At 47.1% G+C, this 26,185-nt stretch overlaps 1 protein-coding gene across 11 annotated transcripts in view; it reads right to left on the bottom strand.

The window, feature by feature from the left end:
• Positions 1-540: 540 nt before the first annotated feature.
• The window catches only part of MYLK (myosin light chain kinase), a 265,249-nt gene continuing 239,604 nt past the window's right edge, over positions 541-26,185 (bottom strand). For 6 of the 11 annotated variants that reach the window (XM_082744141.1, XM_082744140.1, XM_082744139.1 and 3 more), the window contains 6 exons: positions 24,295-24,418; positions 15,410-15,562; positions 12,790-12,913; positions 7,068-7,197; positions 5,315-5,446; positions 541-2,576 (listed from right to left, as the gene is read on the bottom strand). In XM_082744141.1, the coding sequence (XP_082600267.1) occupies positions 2,332-2,576; positions 5,315-5,446; positions 7,068-7,197; positions 12,790-12,913; positions 15,410-15,562; positions 24,295-24,418 (908 nt within the window). In that variant the 3' untranslated portion in view covers positions 541-2,331. The other 5 variants (XM_082744138.1, XM_082744143.1, XM_082744145.1 and 2 more) reach the window with 3 other exon arrangements.

Raw genomic sequence — 26,185 nt, 5'->3', positions numbered from 1 at the left:
GTATGCCTTGATCCTTTCTAGAGTATCTATAATATCGTTTGAATACTCAAGACATACGGGACTCACCATCTGATAACAGATTTCCAATAGAGCAGGAGGGCGATCAGGAATTTCCTCCTAACAAATGTTTCAATATCAAGACACAGAAAGATAGCACTTGATTGCCAATAACCGCAGCAAAATTACAAATGCAAACCAAGCCCTAGTTAATAATATTAATGATGATGATGATTTTGTCACATGCCGTAAATGTCATATAGATCTTAGCATTATGAAGATTTGTTAGATATCGAATGTATGGAAGTTATCTGTAAAATTGAACCAAACTGATGCTCAAGAGAGATTTTGCACAAAATTTGCAAATTAGGCTACCCAGTGTGAACAAGATCTCTGTAAGTTGTTCTGTTCTGTAGTGAAACCCAACCGTCTCAGCCATTCATACAGCACAGCTTTTGTTTGTCATAGCCAGGAGCTCTCTGGGTAGTCTCCAGCTGGTGGCAGAGAAAGAAAGAGAAGGCTGCAGAGACTGAACAAACAGCATGCACTGTGGTATCCTTTATTTAAAAACTGTGAGCTAACTACAGTCGTAGTGTTCTCATTTACCATTCCGATGGCATAATAAACTGGGAGAACATTAACACAATTTCAAGACATTAAAAACCTGTAGCAAACACACACACACCACACATACGCACACATGACAACACACATGCACACAAAGATTATAGTCTAAACACAGCTAAGTGAAGAAAAGCTTCAAATGCTCTAAATCAAATTTTAAAACCCTTTATTATAAACTGTGGCAATACTGTGGCTATTATGAAAAAAAATTGTTTAACTGCTTAAAAAGCAAAAAGAAAAATACTGGCAAATTTGAAACTAGCAGCAAAAAGCAGATAAAAATAGAATGGAAGGTAACATAAGACTAATATCAAAGTTCTAAAGTTGATACTGTGTAGGGTTGCACTGGAGTCATTTCAGACTGGTTCTTGAGGAACTATTAAAAAGTCCCTTGAAACATGAAATTGCTGCACTTTACAAACAGTGGAAAAGAAAAAAGTATTTGGAATGTTACACACACACGCAGAGAAATGTATTAGGCATATCGGCTTATAGTCTTTGTTTATGACCTTCAAAAAGTTTATAAAGAAAAATTTAAGTGCCGATGTAGTGAAAGAAAAATTCCTAAAGATGCAAGTCTGAGTGCATTTATCAGGTCTAAGGATACATTTGAAGGTTGGGGGCAAGGCCTGACTGATGCACGTTCAAGAAGAAAACATTGTGGAACCCATAAGGTAGGTAGAGTTCTCTGGCGATTGTGTAGCACGGAAGGTGTGTTAAACTCAGACTACCCTGAAGGAAGATTCCAAAGTACGCGCAGTTCTACAGCCCTTCACCAGTTGAAATCTGTTTCATAGTGGCCGATAAATAATTCAGACTAACTTTTCAACAAACTGGTTTTTCATACATTCAAACACAGGAATCCTTACCACACATGCAGAGCTGATATTCTGTAACCGCACAAATACGAATCCTGGTTTCAGAAGAGAAGCACATGAGCAAGGATTTTTTTTTTTTTCCACGGGTTCTTACAAAAATGTCTGAAGCTGCTAGACATCTGCAAAGAGGGGATAAGTTTAGATTTCCTGCTGATTTTGGAAGAAAAGAGATTCTATTTGCCTAAGGAAGCCATCCATCCAGGAGCAAGGGACCGGTCCTTCAGCACCTAAGAAGCATCACACCCTTAGGGTTTAAACTCCTGGCAGGTTCAGAGCCAGCAAAACTGGCAGGTGGAATAGGGGAGAGAAATGAAAAGTTTGCATGTCTACAGTATACTTTGGAATCAAATGGGCCTCGTAAGTTAAAATGGCTCAACTGCTTTCAGGATGAAGTGCTGCCAGACCGGAGGAGACACCGTTCCCTGGAGTGAGGAGCTGGGACAGACACATCTCCATCTCCAGGGACCTTCTGGGTCGAGCTGTGAGCGCAGGGCCTTATTTTTCACAAGCACTTTCAGCTAGGGAATTTATGACTTTGCCCAGATAAAGATTTCTTTTGGGTACTTTCTAACATCAACTGATCAGGCAAGTTACTGGTAATTTCCCAAAATGAAATCTGGCTGTGCTAGTATCTTAAGGGGCCAGCTAATTCACATTAATGCCCATCATTAGCTGCTGCTAGGTACCAACTGCTGTTGCTGAACAGTCAACCCTCAAATGACCTAACTAGAGAATCTATCACACTAGGTGCTTTTACTATCTTGGATTTTTTGAGCTTTAGAGAAATAGTCTTTGTAAAACGACTTAGAAGCTGCTACTTTCTGGCTTTGTTTCACTCTTCCTCTTCTTCCCCTTCCCCTTCTCCTTCCTCCATGGTCTCCACAATGAGCTCCGCTGTGCAGGTGGCTTCTCCCAGACTGTTGACGGCCTTGCAGGTGTACTTGGCATCATCGTCCCCGCAAACATCGCTAATGATTAAAGAGCAGTTCCCATCCTCATCGTAGTCTATCTGGAAGTGGCGAGACTCCCGGATTGACTGGTCATCTTTGAACCAGACAACTTCAGGGTCTGGGTATCCTGCAGCACAGGGGGAGGACACAAGTTGCAGAAACCGTTATTCAAAGTTTCATATCAACTCATGCAAGCAGCTCCTAAGCAGCCTCCGTTGATTAAAGGGGGGCAGGGAAAAAGTCATGATGTTGGCTTTTGGCATCTCTTTTTGAGATTTACATTTGGATATGGGCATATATTGTAAATAGTAATATCTGAAACCCTGACAAAAGGTACTTTACAGGCATGCCATTTGCCATCCCTGCGGGGGCTGTACTGTGTCCCACATTTACACTGATCTAGAGTACGACCTGCAACACAGCACTGACTCCAGCCACACGCCTACAGCTAAACCTCTCCTTGGATGAACAGAAAATTTATCTTGTATAAAAGCTGAACTTAAATAAGTATAAGTAAAAAATAAGAGAACAAATGGGCACAAGAGATCTTTTTTTTTTTTTTAAGATGTTATTTATTTGATGGGACGCCTGGGTGGCTCAGTTGGTTGGACGACTGCCTTCGGCTCAGGTCATGATCCCGGAGTCCCGGGATCAAGTCCCGCATCGGGCTCCCAGCTCCATGGGGAGTCTGCTTCTCCCTCTGACCTTCTCCCCGCTCATGCTCTCTCTCACTGTCTCTCTCTCAAATAAATAAATAAAATCTTAAAAAAAAAAAAGATGTTATTTATTTGACACAGAGATCACAAGTAGGCAGAGAGGCAGGCAGAGAGAGGGAGGAAGCAGGCTCCCTGCTGAGCAGAGAGCCTGATGTGGGGCTCAATCCCAGGACCCTGACTGAGATCATGACCTGGTCTGAAGGCAGAGGCTTTAACCCACTGAGCCACCCAGGAACCCCCAGGCACAAGAGATCTTTTGGGGGTGATGGAAATACTCTAAATTGGATTGTGGTGATTGTACAATTCTGTAAATTTACTGAAGATCACTGAATTATACACTTAAAATGGATAAAATTTATGTAAATTATAACTCAAAGCTGATGATAAGATCTATAATACATAAGTTAGAGGAGCTGATAATATTGCTTAAAAAAAAAAGGCAGTATTTATCTTAGTCTGATCCAAAGATGCATAATCTGCCAACTGTAAATAACTGGAATTGACCCCATTGGTCACCGTCGTTTTATGTTATTAGTCATGTTTCTGGAAAGTTCAACATGTAAAAATATATTTTATTTTTTAATAAATATATAATATATATATATATATAATATAAATATAAATATATATATAAATATATATATATATATCATATGTACTATGTACAGGATATATTTTTATAGGGAAAAAAAGTTACAACCCCATCCTGAATAAAAATTACACATAAAAATTTAAGGATTCAAACGTTCTTTTCAAGTAGATTTTGTTTTTATCAAAACTGCAGTCATATGCCTTAATTCCTCCTTAGTGCTTTAGTCAGTTATGCAAATAATGAAGGAAATAATCCCAAAGAGAAAAGTACAAAAATGATAAACAGTACGCAGTAATAATTTTTAAAAAGGAAAAAGAACTTCAGAAGACCCCAAGACAGTGGCGATGGTGACAGTTCTGAGCACTGACCCCAGACCTTTCAGCAGTGTTCCCAAGTGGTGCACTTTCACACTAGCAAAGGCAACACATTTACCTTTCTTTAACTGAATATAAAAAGGGAAAGATGATTATAGGCACTGCATTTACAAGGCAATTCGAGATATAATGAGGCGGGAGAAAACCTTTTTTCATTCCTCACTTTGGGTTACTTTACCTCAAAGGCATTATCTAGTCACACTGCTGGAGAATCTTAGAACATGGGAGGCATGACTTGTTCTGACTGCTGTCCTGTGCTATGCAGCCTTGAGAAAGTTGCTTAATGAACTCTTGTGCTTTATTTGGTCAGACTGAAATGGGAGCTAACCCTCCACTTGGGCTGGCACACAATAGTTACAGACTTGAGACAAAAAACCCTGCCTTTTCTTGTCCTTATCTTTCTGGAATGTTGCCATCTGGAAGCTGAAATGCTTTGTGTCACCAACATTGCTCACTTCTCAGGAGCTATGCTAAGATCCCTTAAGTTCCCTTGAGCACTAACAACTCACAATTCTACGGCCACATTATTCTCGGCAGGCAGAGAAGCATGGGGAAGGTGGCATAGGCACCTGGAGCTCGGCTTCCCTCCATCTGGAATAACATGGTATTCTCACTCTCTGCACTTACCAGTCCCACAGCTTTTCCCTTGACTTCATGAAATCTTGAATGTATTTAAAGATTCCCCCTTTTCACATACGTTCTCTCACTGCATCCCCAGAGCTACGCAGGCATTAGATGTCATCTTAAGGTTAAAGGCGTAAGGCTCAGAAGAGTTAGATCACCACCCTAAGTCACACAGCTCGAGGATGAGCAACAGGGCCACTGGCTCCCCATCCCATACTCTTCCTTTGAAGACTCTTGTGGACAGTTCACACGCTTCCCAGAAGCTTGCAAAGCTCATTGCGTTAAGTGTGTTCCATAGCCAAATAGGTCTGTGATAAACCACTTTTAACTTGAGTTTAGTGGCTGATGTAAGGATGTGAAATGGCAAAGGTGTCCTAGGTGAGTCACTGAATGGCACCAACCTTCAGGAGGGGAAGTTGGGAGCAGTAGGCCAACTCCTCGCCCAGTTGTCCTCACAGCCCGGCTGCCCAGAATGGACATTTTGCTTGGGGCACGCAGCAGGGCTCACCAGTCCACCACACCCCTTTTGTAGTCAAGGGAAGAAAAAGCTACAACTTACCTTCAATCTTGCAGTCAAATCTAGCAGCGCTTCCCTCCACAACTTCTAAATCCCGGATGGTCTTAGAGAAATAGGGTTTTACATGGGGCTTTTCCTCAGCAACAGCCTCAAGGAAAGCTTGAGACACATCTTCTAGGAGACAGGGAAGGAAATGCAATCAGTTCTTCATTTCCCATTCTCTCCTCTTCCCTCATTTATGAAAGCTTTTTGTGGGGAGCCTGGCTGGCCCAGTGGGTTAAGCCTCTGCCTTTGGCTCAGATCATGATCTCGGGGTCCTGGGATCCAGCTGCTCAGCGGGGAGCCTGTTTCTTCCTCCCACTCTGCCTGCCTCTCTGTCTACTTGTAATCTCTCTCTGTCAAATAAATAAAATAATAAAATTTAAAAAGAGCTTTTTTTTTTTTTTTTTAAAGTTGCTAAAATTCAGCAAATAATGTGGCTTAGGGGACTGAATCAAACACACCTTTCTCCTGGGGACAGGTTGGCCTGCTGCCAAAAGCTTTTGGCAGCAGAGAGAACTGTGACCAAACTGCGGAAATGTTTGAACTCCCCCCTTCCCTTATGCTGACACATTGAAAAAGGAAATAATCTTTAAAAAGGATTTTTGGCTGCATTCCATGCTGTTTCAGGATTCAGTGGAGGGTGTCTAAGAAGGACAAACCTCACCAGCCTTCCCGTTCTCTGTCACCCCTTTGCCCTCCTCCTGCAGCAGCAGGCCTGCTCCTTGGGAAGGAGGAGCTGGGTCCTAGATGCATCTTCCACTCGCCCGGATTTCTGTCCACACTTAAACTGCCTTCCTATTGTATGACCATGGACCAAGACTTAGGATTAGTCCAGGGAAAAGCTGTACTTGGGGAGCAGGGGGCTCCTGTATCCTCTCTTCCCTTCAGGCTATTTCTGGATCATCTGGGGAGCGTGGGTCAGGAGGAACCAGGACCATGAGTTGCATACTATATCCCCGATTCCCTCAGCGCAGCCCAGCAAGCAGCCTCACCAGTTACCCTGCTTTTACACACAGGAGGGATCTAGACTTAGCTTCTCAACTTTGGATACCAAAAACACCAGGCAGCAGGAGGTAGGGGGTGTCTTTGGCGAAATGAGGCACCTCAAGAAGATAAGGGCCAGACCCCACATGCTTCTGGAGCAGGAAGAGGCCAAGCCCTTCACTGAGAAGATGGTCAGGGCAGTGTCTCAAAGATGGTGTGCAAATAACTAACCCTATTGGTCTCCAGGAGGAGCCCCGTCATGCACAGTCTACCCCGTTCAAATGACACGTTTCAGCATCCTGAAAAATGCCAAAGGAACGTGGACTATAGTTCATTTGTTAAAAGAAAAACCCAAAGTAAGAATATGGAAGAATATTTTTTAAAAAAGATACTATATGTGTTTTTTTATGTTTACCTATCAATATACAAATATCACTTTTGTAATGAGAAAAAAGAAAGCTTTTAATGAAGTCTTCACTAATTCTTATGTAAAATATAGGGAGGAGAATAGCAGAGGTCATCTCATTCTATTAGACAAATAACTTTCCCTCTGAAAATAGTTAAACTTAAGGTTGAACAATTAAAGAATAACAAGTAGACTTAGCAACCTAAAATTCGTTCAGACTTTAATCCTTGTAGTTTATATTATTAAAAAAACAACAAACCAACCCCCCCCCCCCCGCCACCAAAACCTTAAAATGTCCCTCCATCCCCCAACCCTTCCTTTCTCACCAGCTGGCTGGAGAAAAACCTTCCTGGAGCTGCTTACCTTCAGATTCTAATTTTTCTGCATTGAGTGGGCTGGTTGGTGACCCTGTTGAGGATTTCCTGCCACTGAGTCCTGAGATCATTGCCATAGAGGACAGTCTTCCAATGGCTCTCACAGCATTGCCCGTTTTCTGGAAAACAGACACTGGGGTTGGACTCAGGCGGCGTCCCCGGTTCCAGCTGAGCAGCGGGGTTTGGGGAGAAGAGACTAGCCCAGGAGAGGCAGCTGTCCCTGAAACGAGGGCCTCCCAAGTGCTGAGGATCTGCCGGAGGAGTGAGCCCAACCTTGCTCTGCTCAGCACTATCAGCGTGTCAGAAGATGTTCGGAGAATGGAATGGGGCCTGGAACCAATGTGTGTGTTAATGTGACTAAACAAGGTCAACATGAGACAAAAACCCTTTTCATACTGTGCTTCAACTCCCATAAAAGGGATAGTTTATATAAAGCAACTGCAGGCTGAGACAGCTCCAAAGACTTATTGCTGATGGGGCCCAGTGGGCTGTTTCTCGTAAAACAATACTAGTGATAGGAATTTAATTGGTCAAGAGAAAGTTACTACAGATCCCACAGGTCCTGATGTGAAGGGGAAAAGAGAAAAAGAAAAAAAAAAGCCTTCTATTGACCTTGGGCAAGTTCCTTAACCTCTCTGGGCTTCAGTTTCCTTCTCTGTATAAGGAGGGGGTTGGACAAGATGATCTCCAAGGTCTCTTTAGTTCTGTTTATGATTCAGATACTTAAGAGATTTTGAGAAACACTCTGACTGGCCTGTGAGTCTGCGAATGCACAGTGAGGTTCTAGAGGGCTGTTCCTCCCTGATGTACTCCCAGGCATCAAAAAGAAGGACCCAAAGAAATGAAAGGCAGAAGCACTTTGCTTTTCTGAGATGAGAGACTCCGGGAGAGGACAGAATTTCTGTTGAAAAGGATGCCAGAACTTGAGATGAAAACTTCCTTTGCATTGTAAAAATTCTACCAAGCCTAAGGATTTAAGTCAGGAAATCCCCTATAATATACAATAGTGTCTATACCACTCCTTCACCTTCCTACTCCACGGGTCCTTGAAGGTTTCACCTCCAAGTGAAGTTTCTTGCCCTTTTTCTAAGGTCAGTGGAATGACAAGGTAAGAAATGAAGGCATAAGCAACTCTTCCCATCTCTGTACCCAAAGCATCTTTTCAGGCATCCAGATGCTGTGTGCCCAGAGGGCAGACACCGCTGCAGACTGGCTCCTAAGAAAGGAAAGAAACAGTCTGCACACAGGCCAGTGGCTAGCACTCACCTACTGGGCCATAAGCTGCAGCAGCAAAGCCATTTCCTCCTGAACTAACTTCACGTGTTCAAGCATTTCAGTAAAGCCTCACAATTTTGGACTATCTGGAAAGCCAAGATATTTTCATAAAAAGATCACTTTGGAAAGAAAAGAATCACAGGGCACTAAGGACTCATAAGGGTGTGTGTGTGTGTGTGTGTGGTTTAAGCTGAGATCTGCTATGACCACCGCCACTTTTCTGTTTGTCACATGCCATCCTTGTGGTTCTCTTCATGCACTTTGGACAGACATTCCATCCTGCTCTGTCCCCTGGCCATCAGCCTTCTTGCATACATCACTGTGGTGTGGTTATATTTCTGGCCCTCTGTCACCATGGTGAAGCTGCATCCCTCTGAACAGAGTTCTGGAAGCCCCAGGTGGAGATGAAGTGGGGGTGGAGGAAGAAGGTGAGAGAAGACAGTAGCTGCGTGCAGAGGCCCCGTGGCCCTGCAGGCTCCAATGTACCTGCAGACTGAGCCCATGTGGCAGTCTTGCATGCTCTGCTGGGAAAGGCTATTCCTAGTGACATTATTGATCTGTTTATTGTGCTAGCTGGGGAGACCCAGCTCATCCCATGGGAGGTCATCCTGACCTCAGGAATGGGCAGGAAGAGGAGGCACCAGCCACGGCAGCCCTCCCTATGGAGTCAATGTCAGACCAGACTATTCCCAGGTCCGCCAAACTCTCAGACCCAGTCCTTCTGGCTCTTGATTCCCTTTATCGAACATAGATCGGTTTGCCTGGGCCAGGAATCACTGGACTCAGAGAGTTCGTTCTCAACAAAGGGACGTTACTATGTAAATCAGTTCCCCTCTGTGGACCTCATGTTCTTGAACCAGAAGATTCGAGTCTCCCTATAGCTCCAGTCTTCTGCAGAGAGACTCTGATTCATACATGTGACTGTGTAGCAGTAAATGCTCCCCGTGAGCCCATGGGCTCCCTAATTCCGAATGCCTGGACTGTGACTGATCACGACTATCTTCACTTGTGTGGTGTCAAATAAGGAACTCTTTCCTCTTCTATTAACAAAATGACTAATATGAAGTTGCTGGAACAAGGCAGATATAAGAGTATTTCAGAGAAGGGAGCCAATACACATTAATAAACATATAGGCTACCCATAGGGGTAAATTTTCCATCAGATAGAGTATTACAGCATATAATTTCTAAAACAGGGAGAAAAGAAGTGATTAATAGGGAAAAATCTTAAAAATAATCTACATCAGATTCAATCTTTGGGAACAGATTAATGAAAAAAAAATCAGCAGAGAAATTGTCACAACTGAAAAAGAAAGATATCTGTACATTCAAGTCTTCCGGTTTCATGCCTTTGAGCTAAAAATTGTTTGCTGTTTTACTAAGACTTTTAGAAATTTTTGGAACATCAAGAAATAAAGTTTCAATTCCCTAAGTTCCATCCTTGCTTTGAGGAAGTCTTTTTCTTGTCTGAGGGCAATTGCCAAGGCTGGATTCCTGTGCTCCAGGCAGGCACTGTTTGTACTAGTCTCCCTAATGCTGCACAGACTCCCTTCTTGGGAGAGCCAGTGAGGGTGACTGACCCTCCTGGGTTTCCCTAGAACTGAGGGCTTTCCCACGATGAAAGTCGTTCAGGGGCCTAAAGCTGAGAGGCCCCTGGTACAGTGGGAGCAATTTGGTCACCCTAGAGCCAGCCAGCCATCACAGACCCTACATATATACCAACAATTCTGAGACTCCAGTGTCCCCTGACAAGTACATAATATCTAAATGTGATGGCCAAGAGTACTCTCTGCTATCCAGGGTCAAAACTTTCTTCTCTATGGGCCTATGGACCATACTGATGGAGTCTTTGTGGGTCTCAGAAAATAAAGATGGCTGCCCACAGGCCTCTAATTCCCAGTCCTTCACTTCCAGTTTTACAAGCAGCAGCCCTGTTACCCTGTTCAACTCACCCTGTGCTACTGCTCACCATGTCTAAGATTGTTTTTCATTTAAATAAAAAATATACCTTCTTTCAGAATAACTTCCTTCTAAGATCAATGACATAAGTAGTCATCTATAGGTTGCCTTACTTATAGGGATTTGCTTTCATGTTACTTCCTTCTTCCTGGGCCCTTTATGGAAACCACACCAGAACGATAGCAAGGAATCTTCTCTTGTGCAGCCATAGAGATTTCTGGGCCATCCATGCCTGCCCTGGCCCTTCCTTTCCACCATAGTCTATCCCATTTTATTCCATTGCACTTTGCCCCCCGCAAACACTACCTCAGCTGCCCTGAGAGGGAAGGCCCTGTTTGGAGTGTGCTAAGGTCCTTGTATCTGAGGTAAAAAAATGTGCATAGGTAGATACAGCTGAGCCATTATCAGAGAGTTTATGCTTCAGGGGCATCTTGAATGGCATGGGATTTTCTAGCCTACTTTCGTGTGTATGTTTGTGAGACCTAACGGCTATTTTTGTGGAAAACCCATTTCCAAACGCTGCTACCTATATGAAGATAGGAAATTAAGATTCCTCCTCTGAATTCTAGCCTTTTCTCTCCCTTCTCACTTCCAGAAAACCTTATGGCTAGTTACACTGTTAACAAGTAGAAAAAAATTTAAGTGATTTAAAATATCAACACAGATCATGGTTCCCTGACCCATCGGACTAAAAAATTCCATTTATTTCCTCTCCCATTTCCTTTTCTCTGCCCCTGTCCCCTGGGTTCAGATCCTTCCTGGCTTTGGTTCATCAACAGATGTGTCGATGCTCCCAGAGAGCCTGAAGTGATAAGGCTGCCTCTTAACCCCACACTGTTGTCAAAGCGAAACCCAATGGGACTCCCTGCATGTAGGACCACCCCACTCCCACACCAGCCATAGGATCGTTAATAAAGCCAACTTTGATTTTGTGGATGCCTTTTTGTTTTAAGAACATTAGTTACTCTGATTTCACTGGATCCTAATGATACCGGAAGGTAAGTTAAGCAACACAGGTGTTCCAAGTCACCTGGCACTTGAGGGAGCCAAGAAGTCCCCCTAAACCTTTACCGGGGGCTAACCAGGAACTGACTTTCATTGTGGGGGGAGTCCTGGCTGAGCCACTCAGGGGGTAGTGGTCCCTTAAACCCACAAACCCTAAGCGCCGCCCCCTTCGCCTCTGCTCCTTTCCACCTGTGTGTGAAGCTGTGCTCTTTGAGGATTTAGTGACCACAGTTTAGTCATGCTGTATGGCAAATTACCAGTCTCCAAGTTGTCCCTAAAACAGAGATTTCCTTCTCTGCCACGCAGACCAGTTTTAAATGCCCCAATTCCCCCGGCTGCCCAGCTAAAGGACACTGCTCTTATCAGGGTGAGGACCTCCGCACCTTCTCTCCCGTCTATGCTGTATCCCTCTTCTCTTGTTCAAGCCCAAGTTCCATGACCACTTTCAAAGTCCTGCCCCTGGCAGCATTTCCTCACAACCACATCCAACGCTGGGGTGACTGGCTCCCTTCTCCCATCTACACTCACATATATGGCCATGGAAGACTATACTGATAGTTTATGATTCTTGATGTGCATTATGTCCTTTTATGTCCATTTGCTTCAGTGCCCCATTACCCTAACATTCCTTGAGTATAGAAACCGTGTACTGGAGTATAGAAACCATAGCCCAGAAATTTTGTAATACTAATAGTGATCATAAAAATAACATAGCCGATGACAAGTTCTCTGTGGTTTGGATGACAGTTTCATCCAGCTGCTATTAATCAGAGGCAATTTTGTGCCATTGCTAAGGCAGTACTTTGGAGCCAGGTTCTGTGTTTGAATCCTCTCCCATTTACTAGCCACATGATCCCTGGTGACTTTCCTAACCTTTCTCTGCCTCGGCTTGTCTGTAAAGTGGGGAAAATAATCATACCTGCCTCCCAGGATTAAAAGACTGTATAGAAAGTGTTCTGAATGTTCCCTGACATGGCCAGCCCTTCATATGAGCTACCGGTATCATTTTTGAACACTTAACTACGTGCCATGCAATGTTCCCAAGGCCAGATGAAGATTACCTCATGTAATTCTCCCAACAATGCTGTGATGTTGCTACCACTATTATCCCCCATTTTTGAGGTGAGAATACGAAGACATGGGAAGGTTGTCACTCACCCAAGGACACATAGTAACACACAATCTCCCTAGGTGGTGGGGACCTTATCTCTCTTTGTAGATCCTGTGCTGCCCTCCTCCTTCACTATAAAGAAATGTAAGGCCATCCTACTGTCTTTAAGGAGGTCACATTCTCCAGGCTTGCCAAATAGGCTTCAAGGTGATGTTGCTCAACCCTAGCCACAAAGACATGAAATGTCACTCTTGGTCCCAGACTATTTCAGAAACAGATATAAATATCTTTGGACTGAGGGAAGCTCCAATAAAGCAAATGTGAGGGGCAACATTCGAGTCCAAAGCGGCACCCTCATTACCTGCCATTTCCTTCTTGCCATGTACTTCTTCATCCGGTCCTTGGAGAGTTTCTTGGCCTCCATGTTCTTGGTGTCTTTCATTAGCCATGGATGCTGAAGGCACTGGGTGCAGTCCAGGCGGTTTCTGATGGAGGCAGAGATCAGAGGATTTCTGAGCAGGAGGGGACCTCAGAGACTGCTGGTCAGATCAGAAATGGGAGGTCACCTGTCCTTGGTCACACTGGGCAGAGTCCGGGGCTCTCTCTGTTCCCAGTTCATCCACCACGATCAGGGTCACTGTGCTCCTGGTCTTTTTACTCTTTTGGTCTGGGCTACTCTGACTAGACCCAGAATAGGTTAAGTGTTAAGGCCTAACCACCAAGTAAGCAACTGGAGTCTCATGACCTGCCCTTGGGGTCTAGGAAGGGTAAGGGCAGACACATCTGAGAATGATATTCTAGGGCAGGGCCATTCTACTGGTTACAGGGGGTCGGGGGCTGTGGACTAATCTTTCTGTCTCCTTGTCTGGTGGAGGGAAGAGTGAAACGTTAGGCTGAAATCTCTCAGAATCACTGAGCTCTCATGTCTTACGGTGTGGTTGAGTGTCAGGTTTTGTCCTACATACAACCTATGACTTACGACAACCTTAGAAACTGCACTCAAACTCATTTAATCTTTCTGAAAGCTCTGGGATTCTAGAAATAATTCAGGGCCATCACCTTAATTGTAATAGGACTAATAAAGCCCAAAGAACCAATGTTAACATACATTGAAAAATGAGTATAATTAGATTTGCTAATTACAGCAAAATGCAGTGATCTTTAGATAAAGGTATTATGGATTATTTTAATTTTCCTATATTCAAATTTTCTACAATTCACATGTACTGATTTTATAATATAAAAATATTTTTTTAAAGCGTGGATAGGTGGAGATTTCTAGTTAAAGAGATGCTACATTTAAGAGTTTATGGGACTTGAGTATCTTGATAATTTGAAATCAGTTCTTTGGTGAATCCATTTTATGAGCACCAAAGGGCCGCACAGCTCATTACTGAATCAATCTGAGGTCAGATGAGAAAACGAGTGTGTGTGTGTGTGTGTGTGTGTGTGTGTGTAACCTCATTTACCAAATTTTCAGTGAATGAAGCTTGATGGACAAAGGCCATCCTGGACTAGTGTTACTAGGAAGGAGGTCTGCATCTCCACAAAGCACCTGAGAATGAGGATCATTTCCACTGAAAGGGAATCTAGGGCCCCATGACATCCAGATTCTACCTGGGTCATGCCTACTTCTGCTATAAAGGCTGTGAAACAAAATGCTATGATGATCTCACAGAAGGAGTGGATGTAGCTTCTGGAGGAATTTGGCCTGAGGTAGCTCAAAAGGACTGAGAGGTGGATACAGAACCAGAAAATCAGAGCCATCTGAGAGACCCTCAACTCTACTCTTTTAGCAACCGTGATCTTGGTTGCAAACAGGATTTCTTCCGGGGGGGGGGGGGAGTAACAAGATAACTGGTAGGCTCAGAGGGGGTCTGTGGGCCACGCAGACAGGCAGGAACCCGCACCCTACAGTCACCTGCCTGTGGACTCAGGCCACCCTTCCCCTTCTCATCCTCTGGTACCCTACTATTCAACACCACCCTTCTAGGGCAAAGCCAGATGCTAGTGGTGGTGGGGAGTGGCGCTCCTGGAGCCAGGCCCTGCCTCATCTGGCCACCTGTTACAGAGTGGGCAAGGCACCCAGTGGGCCAGTTCTTCTCACCTGGCAGCCGCTGATCCCTTCCCTGGGGCAGGCCAGCTTTCCCCACACATGCACTGCCTCCCCACCTCCCTGCTGTCATCTCACCAGTCTCTTCACCTGGAGAGTCCTCACCCACGGATTCTGCTAACCACACCCGAGGCCTCTGCCCTAGCCTCCCCAGCTCTACTCCCATGGAAACACCTACAGAGCACCTGGTGTGTCTGACCTGCTCTCATGGCCTTAGGCCATCCATGTGACCGAACACACTGGCCTCCCAGTGGTCACTACGGTTTTATGTGTCCCTCCACTGACCACATGGGCAGCTCCCAGCAGCTCCCAGGGCAGAGATGAGGAACTGCACAGTCTGCATAGTGAGGGGGGCCAGAGGCCACGTGGGAACAAGGCTGAGCCAGAGGTCTGAAATCACAGCCTCACTTGGGCAGGTGGGAGAAGTTTCCTTGTTCAGGCCTGTGGTTCTTAAGTCATTGAGATATGGAAAAAACACCAAGCTAGATTAGCGGGGGAGTATGATCAGGGGCCTCAAATAGGATACTTCCAAGTAACCCCCGAAGAGGGGCTGAGGTTTCAGCCAGGCTACAGCTACACTCGCACAGAGAAAACGAAAAGGGCTGTCATTATTGACACACAGCAAGCTCTTTCTCTCCCTGCAACAGCCATCAAGGGCTGCTTTTCGAGTGAGGTTTCTGTGCTTCTAAAGACTAGTGGGGTGCCTGGAACTGGCATAGGGGGCCTAGGAAGACCCCTCCCCCTCCCCACTACTTGCAGTGCCTGCCCTCCCTGCCTCCTCAGGGGAGAGGGTTAAAGGAAGTCCCTGCTTCCAGACCCCAGTCCAGGGACCAGGGAAGCAGAAAAGATGGAAATGTCAACTCATTACTTCATATCTTTCTTCAGTAAATTGCTGATAAAATCCTTGGCGTCATCAGAGATCTCATCGAACGCTTCATCATCGAAGTCCCAGGTGGCTGAGGTAACGTTGGCTAGGGTTTCATTATCGTTGTCACCCATGAAGGGGGAAAGTCCACTAACCCTGGAAGAGAAGAGCGGGACAGCAGATGAATGGGCGTGGGTGTTGGCAAGGAGGGCAGGTGGGACGATCCCCGCCAAGCGAGTGTCACCGAGGTCAAGAGTGAGGGCCTGCAAAGCTGTGCACCCATAATACCCTTGTGCCTGCCTCTCCTCCTGCCAGAGAAAAGGAGAGAGTGTGGGTCCCCAGGCTTTTGTGGCCCTGACTCTCTTCAGGGCTCACTGCACTTTTGGGGTGTCAATGCCTCTTATCACCACCTGCCTTGTGAGGCTGAGGGGAAGGAACTTACTTCAGTTTTTGTTTTGTCAGGACATAGCAGGGTACCTCCCCCCTGTCCTCTGTTCTTGCCCAAAGCCCGGAACCTTCACCAAGGTTCCTGGGTAGAAGAGTCCCTTCCCCTCTGTGCTGGTGCTTGTCCCCTCACCAGGGACGAGTCCCATGGTATAGCACTCATCACACACCGGGCTGCCCCTGCTCCCTTCTACCTCTCATCTTCCTCCCTGTCAGCAGCAGTGACAGGGCCGAGCACACCCCAGGTGCTTAGCAAGCACGGATGACAGGAGACTTCAAACCAGCAACGTGGGTTTGGTGATCCGCCTATACCAGTGAGCCTGAGGCACTCAGGTCAAAACAAAAAGCTTCCCTAAGAGAAACTGAGGCTGAGGAAATGGCACAGTCTGTTCATTTTCTGGGTGATCTGGGACAATTTCCTCATCTCTCCGTGCCATGTTCTCCTCCTCTATATGATTGGAGAACCTACCACTTCACTCTACAGTGGTCACCACTTTTACTTATCCTTCTCCTCTTCCTCCTTCTCCTCCATCAACAGCACCATGGTGGCAAACATTTACTATGTGCCAGGCACTGGGCAAACAGCTTAAAGTAGATGAACTCACTCAATCCTAATACCACCCCTCTCCCATGTAACTCACGGCTTTAACAGATGAGGAAACAGGCACAGAGTGGGGTTAAATAACTCACCCAAGGATTTGATCAGTGAGATCTGAACCCAGGCATCTGTCTCTAGAGCCTAGATCTTAACTGCTCCTTTAATCAGTATTTCTATGCTGATGAAGCGATCCTGGCGTACAGCTCTGGCACGAGGCCTGGTCCGTAGGAAGGAGCTCTGTTCAAGACTGCAGATATTACACAGTTCTTCCCCACTGCCTCACCAATCTGTGACCTCGGGAATGACACATTTACCAGTAACAAATGAAATATGTCAGGCCAAGTATCTCAAAGCCAAGTAGGACAGGTTTACAGCTTACCGGCCTAATCTCTCACTTCTGTGTACCTCATCTTCATACCAACCCTCCCCCTGCCATTCACCCTGACCTAGGGTGACCTCATGGGTGGGTCAGGCCTACACAGGTGCACAGGGCCCCACCCTTAGAAGGTCTCGTTCTTAATTTAATGATCTGCTCCTGTCATGCTGAAAGAGTAACGTTTGAACAAGTCACTCTACCATTTCATTTTGCATGGGGCCCCACAAATTATGTAGCTTGTCCTGCCCTGACCTCACTTGAGTCCCACGAGATGGATATAGGGCCTCTTGCCATCAACCTTCCAGATGAAGCCTTTACTAATGTCCCTTTCCCCCAAATCCTTAAGAACCCATTATCATAAACAGTAATGCAAATCCTTCTGGAGGCCAAACGGACTCAGCTTATGAAATACAACAGCACCTGCAAACTCAGCTTTGTAAAACAAAAGCCACTGAAATATTGTGAGGAAAGCTTGCCACGGAAGGAAACCTTGGACGATACCTTTTGTAAAAAGAAGAAAGCTTTTGCAATGTGAGTTATCTCATCCTAGTCAATATATTTGTATTTTAGAATAACAGAGTTTTGCAGATGGCATTAAAATGTCTTAAAGCCGGGGCGCCTGGGTGGCTCAGTGGGTTAAAGCCTCTGCCTTCGGCTCAGGTCCGTGATCCCAGGGTCCTGGGATCAAGCCCCACATCAGGATCTCTGCTCCGCAGGGAGCCTGCTTCCTCCTCTCTCTCTCCCTGCCTCTCTGCCTACCTGTGATCTCTGTCTGTCAAATAAATAAATAAAATCTTAAAAAAAAAAAAAAAAAGATGTCTTAAAGCCAAACACCAATTTCCCTTCTGTTTGAAGAAGGCAAGGGGCTCATTATACATGACAATGAAGGTAGTGTGGTAGCAAATCACTCCCAAGTCTGCACACCTACAGGCCATTCTGCCCTGCCTCCACACACACACAAACACACACACTCTTTGGGCCCCAGTTTCCCTTTTTCCACCAAGGGTGCTAGGTTAGAATTCCTAGGGGCTTCCAGCTCTCCCCATCTCTGCAATTCAGTGCGACCCCAGCTAGTCCCATCTAGAAGCAGCCTGATTCTTGCTTGTCAGCTAGGTGCCTCCTTCCCGTCTTTACATTTTCCATTTGAAACAAAGAGGGGGAAAGTCCTGCAGCATTCCAAAGACTGCCAGAAGAGCAGACAACCCTGCTGCGGAATGCTGCACCGGCCCCTTCTGTAAACCTCTTTTCCTAATTAGGGACTATAATCCTGCAAAGATAGGGCTTAATCTCTGTAAAGTTCACAGCTGGGGAGAGTGTCCTCGCCTCTGGCACTCCTCCTTTCTGGCAGCCCATCCATCTGAAATACCCCCAGCCCTGGCTGTCTCCTTGCCTGCCGAGCTCCCACAGAATTCCTGTTAAAGAGTACGTCTCTAAAATAAAACTTGCCATATATGCAGAACATGATGATAAAGAGAGTGTCGGAATTTCGGTGATGTTTCCTGGTGGTGGGATTTGGCAGGATTTTTTTTTTTTTAATTTTCTTATTTGGGTTTTTTATTGCTAAAATTTGCATAAGGATCATATACGGTTGGGTTGATCAACCCAATCAAAAAACATAATAACATTAGCATTAAAAACACAACTACCCACCCCTCTTCCTAGTTTTATCTCATTTTTTTAATTGAAGGGGATCAGAGTACGTCACTCCAAAATAAGCCACTTTGGTATAAAGAATGTTTTGAGCTGAAGGCAATTAGCTCTTTGCCCTCCCTTTCAATCTAAAAGCAGGACATACATTTCTCTTTATTAAGGTAACATAAATTTCCATTTGTAAATATGTTCTCTCCCTTCCCAGAAAGACAAGACTCATCTTCATAACATACCTTGCTAAACAACCCTTACTTACTACACATTTCCTAGTCACCTTCTCACAACTTTCCTCCTCCAGAAGCCCCAAACCTCTTTTCCTTAGTCTGGTTATTTCTCTACAATTACTTGCTTGCTCTCTTTAAAATAGTATGTAAGCCCCCAATTCTAAACACCTTCTTGAATCATTTCTTTGTGAACTCCTATGCATATATACATAATTAAATCTGTTTTTTTTCTCTTGTTAATCTGCCTTCTGTCCGTTTGATTTGCAGGCCTCCAAGAAAAGAACCTAAGAGGGTGAAGGAAAGTTTTTTTCTTCCTCCCCAACATAAACAACAAATTTATCTGTTTTTTTTTTAAATCTTATCTTATCTTATTTATTTATTTATTTTAATTAATTTATTTATTTGACAGAGAGAGATTACAAGTAGGCAGAGAGGCAAGCAGAGAGAGAGAGGAGGAAGCAGGCTCCCTGCTGAGCAGAGAGCCCGATGCGGGACTCGATCCCAGGACCCTGAGATCATGACCTGAGCCGAAGGCAGCGGCCTAACCCACTGAGCCACCCAGGCGCCCATTTATTTATTTATTTTTAACAAAACTGTAATCACTATGGGAAAACTTTTGGGTGTTCCACTTTTTTGTCACTTGACATTGTCTCTCACAAGTGTATACAAAGTCTTCACATTCAATTTTAATGGTTGCTGAGGAGTCACAGAGGTCATAACAGCAGGCAGTTCTTAATTCTTTTTTTTCTTATTTATTTATTTGACAGAGATCACAAATAGGCAGAGAGGCAGGCAGAGAGAGGTCAGGGGAAGCAGGCTCTCCACTGAGCAGAGAGCCCTATGGGAGGCTCGATCCCAGGACCCTGAGATCATGACCTGAGCTGAAGGCAGAGGCTTAACCCACTGAGCCACCCAGGTGCCCCCTGTTCTTAATTCTTAATCTCTCACTGAAGCAAAACTTCAGGCAGGGAATCTTATGCAGAAGACCATTCTGCATGCAGGGCAGAATGTCAGAAAAGAGAAAGACATAGAAATGCCTCTTGCATTGTACTCTCCTCCTGGTGTTTTTTGAGTAGCAGATGACCTCCTGCAGGAATGGCCGGTGAAAGAGACCACACATCACTCAGCAAAGCTACTGAATGCTTAGGAAGACATTAGTTTTTTTTTTTTTTTTTTATCCCATTTGTGCCTTCAGACACACATTCCTCAGGGTGGTGGAAAAGTCTGAGAGGGCTGGTTAGGTTCCAGAGGAAGAACTGGGTATCGTTTTGTGCAGTGTCCGAGAAAGTGGACTGCCTGGGTTAGTCACTCTAGCTGCAGCCTAAGTCTCTGAAGAGTGAAACCTTTAGGTAGTAGCTGGATCTGGGTCTGGTCTCAGGGCTCCTGGAGGCTGCAGGAGCTGGAATCAGACAGCATGTCTGGGCTCAGCAGTGGGGAGGGCAAGGGCGGCCTTTAGTGGGGCTGTTGGATCCCTCTGAAGAACCCTGTACCAAAACCCAAGTCTGAGTAGGCACTTGACACTTGGGCACTGGGCGCTCTCCCTAGCTCACTGGGCTGATGTCTCTAGAAGTTGGCTCTGGATGGGGATGGCTGTGGTGTTTTGGACTGTAATAGATGCTCAAGAAATGAGCTGAGGGATGCCTGGGTGGCTCAGTCAGTTAAGCGTCTGACTTCAGCTTGGGCCATGATCTCTGGTCCTGGGATCAAGCCCCACATCAGGGCTCCTTTCTCCTCTCCCTTTGCCCCTCCCTCCACTCATGCTCTTTCTCTCTCTTTCAAATAAATAAGTAAAATCTTGAGGACAAAAAAAGACAAATGAACTGAAGTGATGAGCTCATCTTCCTATTGTTGCTGAGCCCAGTAGGAAGATGGTAGGGAGAAGGCAGAGCAGTAAGTGCCCTTTACCTTGCCTTGGAGCAGGGGAGGGAGAGAAGGAATTCTGGAGTAGGGGTGGGAGAAAGGCACAGAGAAGGGTTCTGGTGTCCCCCCAGGCGGTAAGGCAACACTAAGTCCTCAGAAAACAGAGGAGAGGAAAGCGGGAAAGGAAAGGAGGTCTTAGAAAAGGAAGAAAGGCTTAGGACATCATTAATGTGTGGCCTAGATCACTCCTGTCCTCTCTCCTCCTGCCTAAAATCAGGAAATCTCCAGGAAATTCACACAATCTACCATTTCCTTCCAGAATCAGGGATTAGAAGGTAGGGGGTTCATGACCCCACCCACTGCATCTCTCCTGTGCCTGGAAGCGAGGCCAGGGGTCTCCAGGCCAGGACAGTATCAGCCCTGATCTCCCTGAGGGGTTTGAGGAGTTCCTCCAAGAAGTTCATAACAACGTACGGGACAGAGCTGGACACTTAGGAGGTATTCACCAACTATGTGTTAAATAGTAAATGAGTTATTATGTATTTCCCCAACTCCCTGGCCTCTCCGTCTCTCACTGGCCCCAGAAAGGAGATGGGGGATTCCTCTGGTACAAATGTGGAAGGTGGCCTTGACAAGGATTATCAGACAGACAATGAAGCTCCAACGAGAGGGGTAGAAGGTACATGAAGACTGCCACAGCATCTCTTCCAGGAACTTCCAGCCTCTGCTACTCTAGAATTTTGCACAGCAGGGTCTGAAAGGAAGGGCCTGGCTGGCTCCCACTTTTGTTTTGGGTCCCGCGTGCTCTGCTGAGAGCCCTTACTCAGGAGGGGAGCTCCTAGTCCTCTCTCCCTTGTGAGAGCCAACAGGAAAAGCTCCAGAGGGCAGAGCAGCCCGCCGTGGTGTGTGCAGGAGCCTAGACACTGGGGGGATGGAGATGACCTGTGTCCCTTATGCCTGGTCCACACTGGACTGCCTGGCCCGTACTGGCCTCCTTGGCAAACACACAGCTCTCCCCTCTCCGTGCACCCTGCTGGCCAAACACCTTCCACATGATGCCCCTTTCATCAGAATTATTTTCTCCCCATTTCATAAAGGTCTTCCTATTTCTTGGTCTGAGCCTTAAAAGTAATCTGGTAAAGCAATAGAACATATTATCCAGATTATGATGTTCCTCCACCCAAAAGAATTGGCATTTTAAAATAAAGTGCTCTTATGGCTCAATGATTCTAGCTCTAGAATGTACACCCAACACACACCAGAATACTTGGAATACCCACCACGGGCATCTATTAAAACCCAGCAGTGCAGATGACAGACCGGATGAGGGTCATACAGCAGAACGCTACACAGCGTGAGCACGAACAACCTAGCACCATGCACAGTGACATCAGTGGGTTTCACCAACAGTGCTGAGCAAAGGAAGCCGGACACATCTTCCCATAGGATTCCATTTATACAAAGTTCAGGGATAGGCAAAACTGCGGTAGGGTGTTAGACCTGAGGTCGATGATTACCTCTGAGGGACAGTTGATCTGATCTTCATTTGGCTTGGAGGTGATCAGGGCCAAGGAAGTCCACGTGCTGCCCACTTCCCACAGTCCTGGAGGGTGACCAGCTTTCCTGGTTCACCCAGGCCTATTGGCTGCCCAGGATACAGAACTCTCAGTGCTACACTGGGGAGAGGCTAAGGGCTCCTGGGTGGCTCAGTCGGTTAAGCTTCTGCCTTCAGCTCAGGTCATGATCCTGGGATGATGGGATTGAGCCTGCTTCTCCCTCTGCCTGCCACTCCCCCTACTTATGCATTCTCTCTCTCTCTCTCTGACATATAAATAAGTAAAATCTTAAAAAAAGTATAAAATGAGGATAGTCTGGGAAACTAGGACAGCTGGTCTCCCTACCAGTTAGGGACTGCCCTTAAATTTTCACAGTGAACATACCCATGTAACCTGTCCCCAGATGCAGAATGCCCACACGGCTAGGGCCCCTGTAGCCCGGGTCACCTCCAAGCCACATGAAGGTCAGATCCCTGCCACAACTCCCTCCCAGGCTTGCAGTGAGGATCAAATGGGAGCCCCTGTGAAAATCTGTGAGGGACCCAGGGATAGAGCCAGGCCACAGGACAGAGGGGTCTGAACAGAAAGAACTGAGCCAGCCTGTTTCTCAAGTGCCAGGTGTCTCCCCCAGGGCCAGAGCAGCCGTGGGAGCACGTGAGCACCGTGCAGACTGGGGCAGCCCTCAGAGGGGTGGCTGGGTCTACAGCTCTGCTCTAATTCCCTATCTACCAAGGGAGCCAGGGTCACTGCAGCTTCCACTAGCCGTCAGCAACCTTTCTCCTGGGGTAGGGGAGGGGAGGGGGAAACAGGCACACGTGCTCCTGGCTAGGGAGCTTCTTGTCTGCTGCTTTGGGAGAAGTGGGGGGACCCCGTGCAAGGAAGAAGAGGACTCGGACTCTCTGGGCTACAGAGCCCACAACCCAGGTGTTACTGACGGAGGCTGTCCTGACAGGCCACACTGAGAATCAAACTCCTGAGCAGGTAGAAAAGAATGAAAACTCCTGGCCCTGGGGAGGAGGTGTATGAAAGGGGGACACCAAGTAATCTCGGTCAGTTCACTCTGCACACACACAAAATCACTCCATCTCTGCTCAAGCTTTTGTACCAGCTGTTGCTGAAGCTGACTGTGCAGCACAATCTCCTAGAGCTGTTTGTCAGTTGGCTCGGAAGACCCCAGGGGGCAAAGAAAGCTTCCTCGGTCCTCCTCAAGTTTTCTATGAGGACATTGAACTTTTCCTTTCACTTTAACAACAGAAATATGTTCACTTTTCGAAATGAACGCCTGCCTATCTGCATCTTCAGGAAACCATCCCATCACTGTGTGTTGCCCCATAAACCCAGGGGCTGCCTCTGAGGCTAAGGACTATCTGCAGCCTGGGGTTTTGGAGACTAAATCAGTGAGAGCCCCCCAAAGGTATGTGTTCTAGAGCCTGCTAGTCAGAAAAGTGTGGTCCTTGGAACAACACTACCGGCAGCCTGGAAGCTCTTAGAAACGTGGATTCTAGGCTGTCCTAGACCTCCCAAAGCAGAATCTGCAGTCTACAGAGAGGCCCAAGTGATTTGTGTCTAGGACTGGTCCCAAAGCTCTGGTGGGCGTTCCTGCCATCATTAATCAAAGTGGCTTCATATTGTCCACCTGATTCCCCAATTTCGATTCCTGCGTGGCTTTCTGTTGTCTGCTGAGGGCTCTCTCATCAGAAGTGCTTATAACGGGCTCATATACTGGACTCAGGAATGAGGCTGGTCGCTGGAGTCCCCCTGCCATGAGGGTGGGGTGCTGTCTTCTGAAGACAATGATGATGCCCACCGAGGTGCCCCTGCATTCCCTGCCTCCTTCTCCATGGACCCACCTACACAAGCAAGGGTAAATTACGTAGCACCAGCCCCACACCACCCTCCTGACTGAAGACCCCAGCCTGGTCAGCATGAGGGACAGTGACGGGCCCAGGATGGGGTGTCAGGGTCAGCGCTAGCCACTCCGACAGGAATGCAACAGGGTCTGCTGACTCCACTGGGCAAACCGGAGTGGGGCAGGCTGGTGGGAGCGGGAAAGGAGCTGCTGCCCTCTTGACTCTGAGGTGGGCTCTCCACCAACACCCACACTAGCCCCTTCAGTGGCAGAGCAGCCCAGGACCCTCCTGTGGGGCTCTCTGCCCCTCCCTCACGTGCCCGAGACTCACAGGATGTAGCAGATGACTCCGATGCTCCACATGTCTGTGGCATAGCCGATAGGCTCGTAGTTGATGACTTCAGGAGCCACAAACTCCGGGGTGCCAAAGAGGACCTTCAGAGACCCCGCATTCTCTGTAACCAGGATGGAGAGGGATAAATCACCAGAACATTCAGGAGGAACCCATGCTAAGTGAACGCCATCCGTGTGCATGGGAGGGACACAGACAGTGCCTGGCTCTTGGATGCTCTCCCCTTGAGAATGGCACGGAGACACCTGGCCTCCTTGGGAATTGGTGTGACAATGCCCTGGTGAAACTGACAGACCATGCACTCCCTGTCAGTATCAGGGGCGGGGTCCAACAGGGAGAGGAGGCTGCGGAAGCCCCTGCACCTCACACAGTCTTTCTTTCTTTTTTTTTTAATGCTTTATTTATTTACTTGACACAGAGAGAGAGAGAAAGTGGGCAAGCAGAGGGAGAGGCAGGCAGAAGGAGAAGCAGGAGCCCCGCAGAGTAGGGGAAGCCTGATATGGTACTTGATCCCAGGACTCTGGCATCCTGACCCGAGCCAAAGGCAGTGGCTTAACTAACTGAGCCACCGAGGTGGCACCAACCTCCCACCCCCAGCATGGTTTTTCACATGTCTGTCTCTCCCAAGCATTCCCAGAAGGGGCTGTGACTTGTGCTTGGCAATAATCCCTAACATTCTCTATGTCCTCTGTACCCTGCTGCCTGTTTCGTAAGGACTTTCCTATTCAATATTCTCGGGGACCTGAAGGCGGCATGACATCCCTGTTCCTGAGGAAGAAAGGGAGGCCCAGAGCAGTCGAGTGGTTTACCCACATTTAACAGTGGGGGTCAGGACCTAAGCCCAGGTAGTCCCACTCCTAAGCTATACCCCCCTGCCCCCACCTGTCTCTCCTCCCAGGAGCTACCAGGGGGACAGCCAGGAAAGACCTTAACCCCAGGTTGCTGTCACTCAGCTGGAAAGGACCAGAGATGCCCAGTAGGATGTCCACTGCATGGTAACATCTCCTGGAGAATCTCGTCCATAGTGGGGGGTGGCAGACGTCTGGCCTGTAGACCACATCTGCTCTGTGTCACTACAGAGCCTGCAGCAAATGCTCAAAGACAGACCACTGAAGAGCCTTCAGATGCAAAAGCTCTGTTCCACTCCAACCTGAACCCTTCCAGCTACACGCTAGTCCTTCCCCGCTCTCCAGGCCATGGGAGACACGCTCTCTCCATATATCTCTCACCGTGGGAGCCTGCACGTTGTGTCACTGGGGCTCTAATGCTACCAGCCCCTTGGGCCAGAAGCACCCTCTCTGCTCAAACCGTGAGTGGTTCCTGCCTGAAGGGGGGCCCTGTGCATCAGCTGCTGCCCCCACACCACGTCTTCAGCGGATGGAGCACAGCAAGTCAGAGCCTAGCAGAACCTCACTGCCTCAGTGTCCTCTTTGTAATGGGGTGAAACATCAGTCTGTGCCAGCCCTCAGCTCCTTGGTGACAGGGCAGGGGTCAGGGGATAGAGGGTGAGGCTGTTTTGTCACTTACTGAGACATCAAAGGGTGAAGCAGGCAGGGGGTACGTGGGCAGGCGTGGGGCAGACATCACAGACCGAGACGGCTACAGGGCTGGACACGAAGGCCCCTGGCACCTGTCCCCCAGCTGAGGCAGGAATAGCAGGGGAGCCTCAGGGAACACTGAGCCGGGTCTGGGGTCCTTGTTAAGCCCCAGCACTTCTCCTGCCTCGTGGTGGGACCTGGTCTACCGCTTCTTGGTCTATAAACCAGGGCTCTGAAAATCTGCCCTGCCGCTCTTGCAGGGCTGCTGTGAGAACCCAGTGCAAGTGTGTGAAAGTGCTCCGGAAGTCGCTGTGAAAGACACAAATGGGAGC

The sequence above is a fragment of the Mustela nivalis genome (genome assembly GCF_964662115.1).
Source record: "Mustela nivalis genome assembly, chromosome: 1".
Lineage (NCBI taxonomy): Eukaryota > Metazoa > Chordata > Mammalia > Carnivora > Mustelidae > Mustela > Mustela nivalis.
The sequence above is the reverse complement of the archived record's forward strand: the minus strand, read 5'-3'. Positions and strand labels throughout refer to the sequence as shown.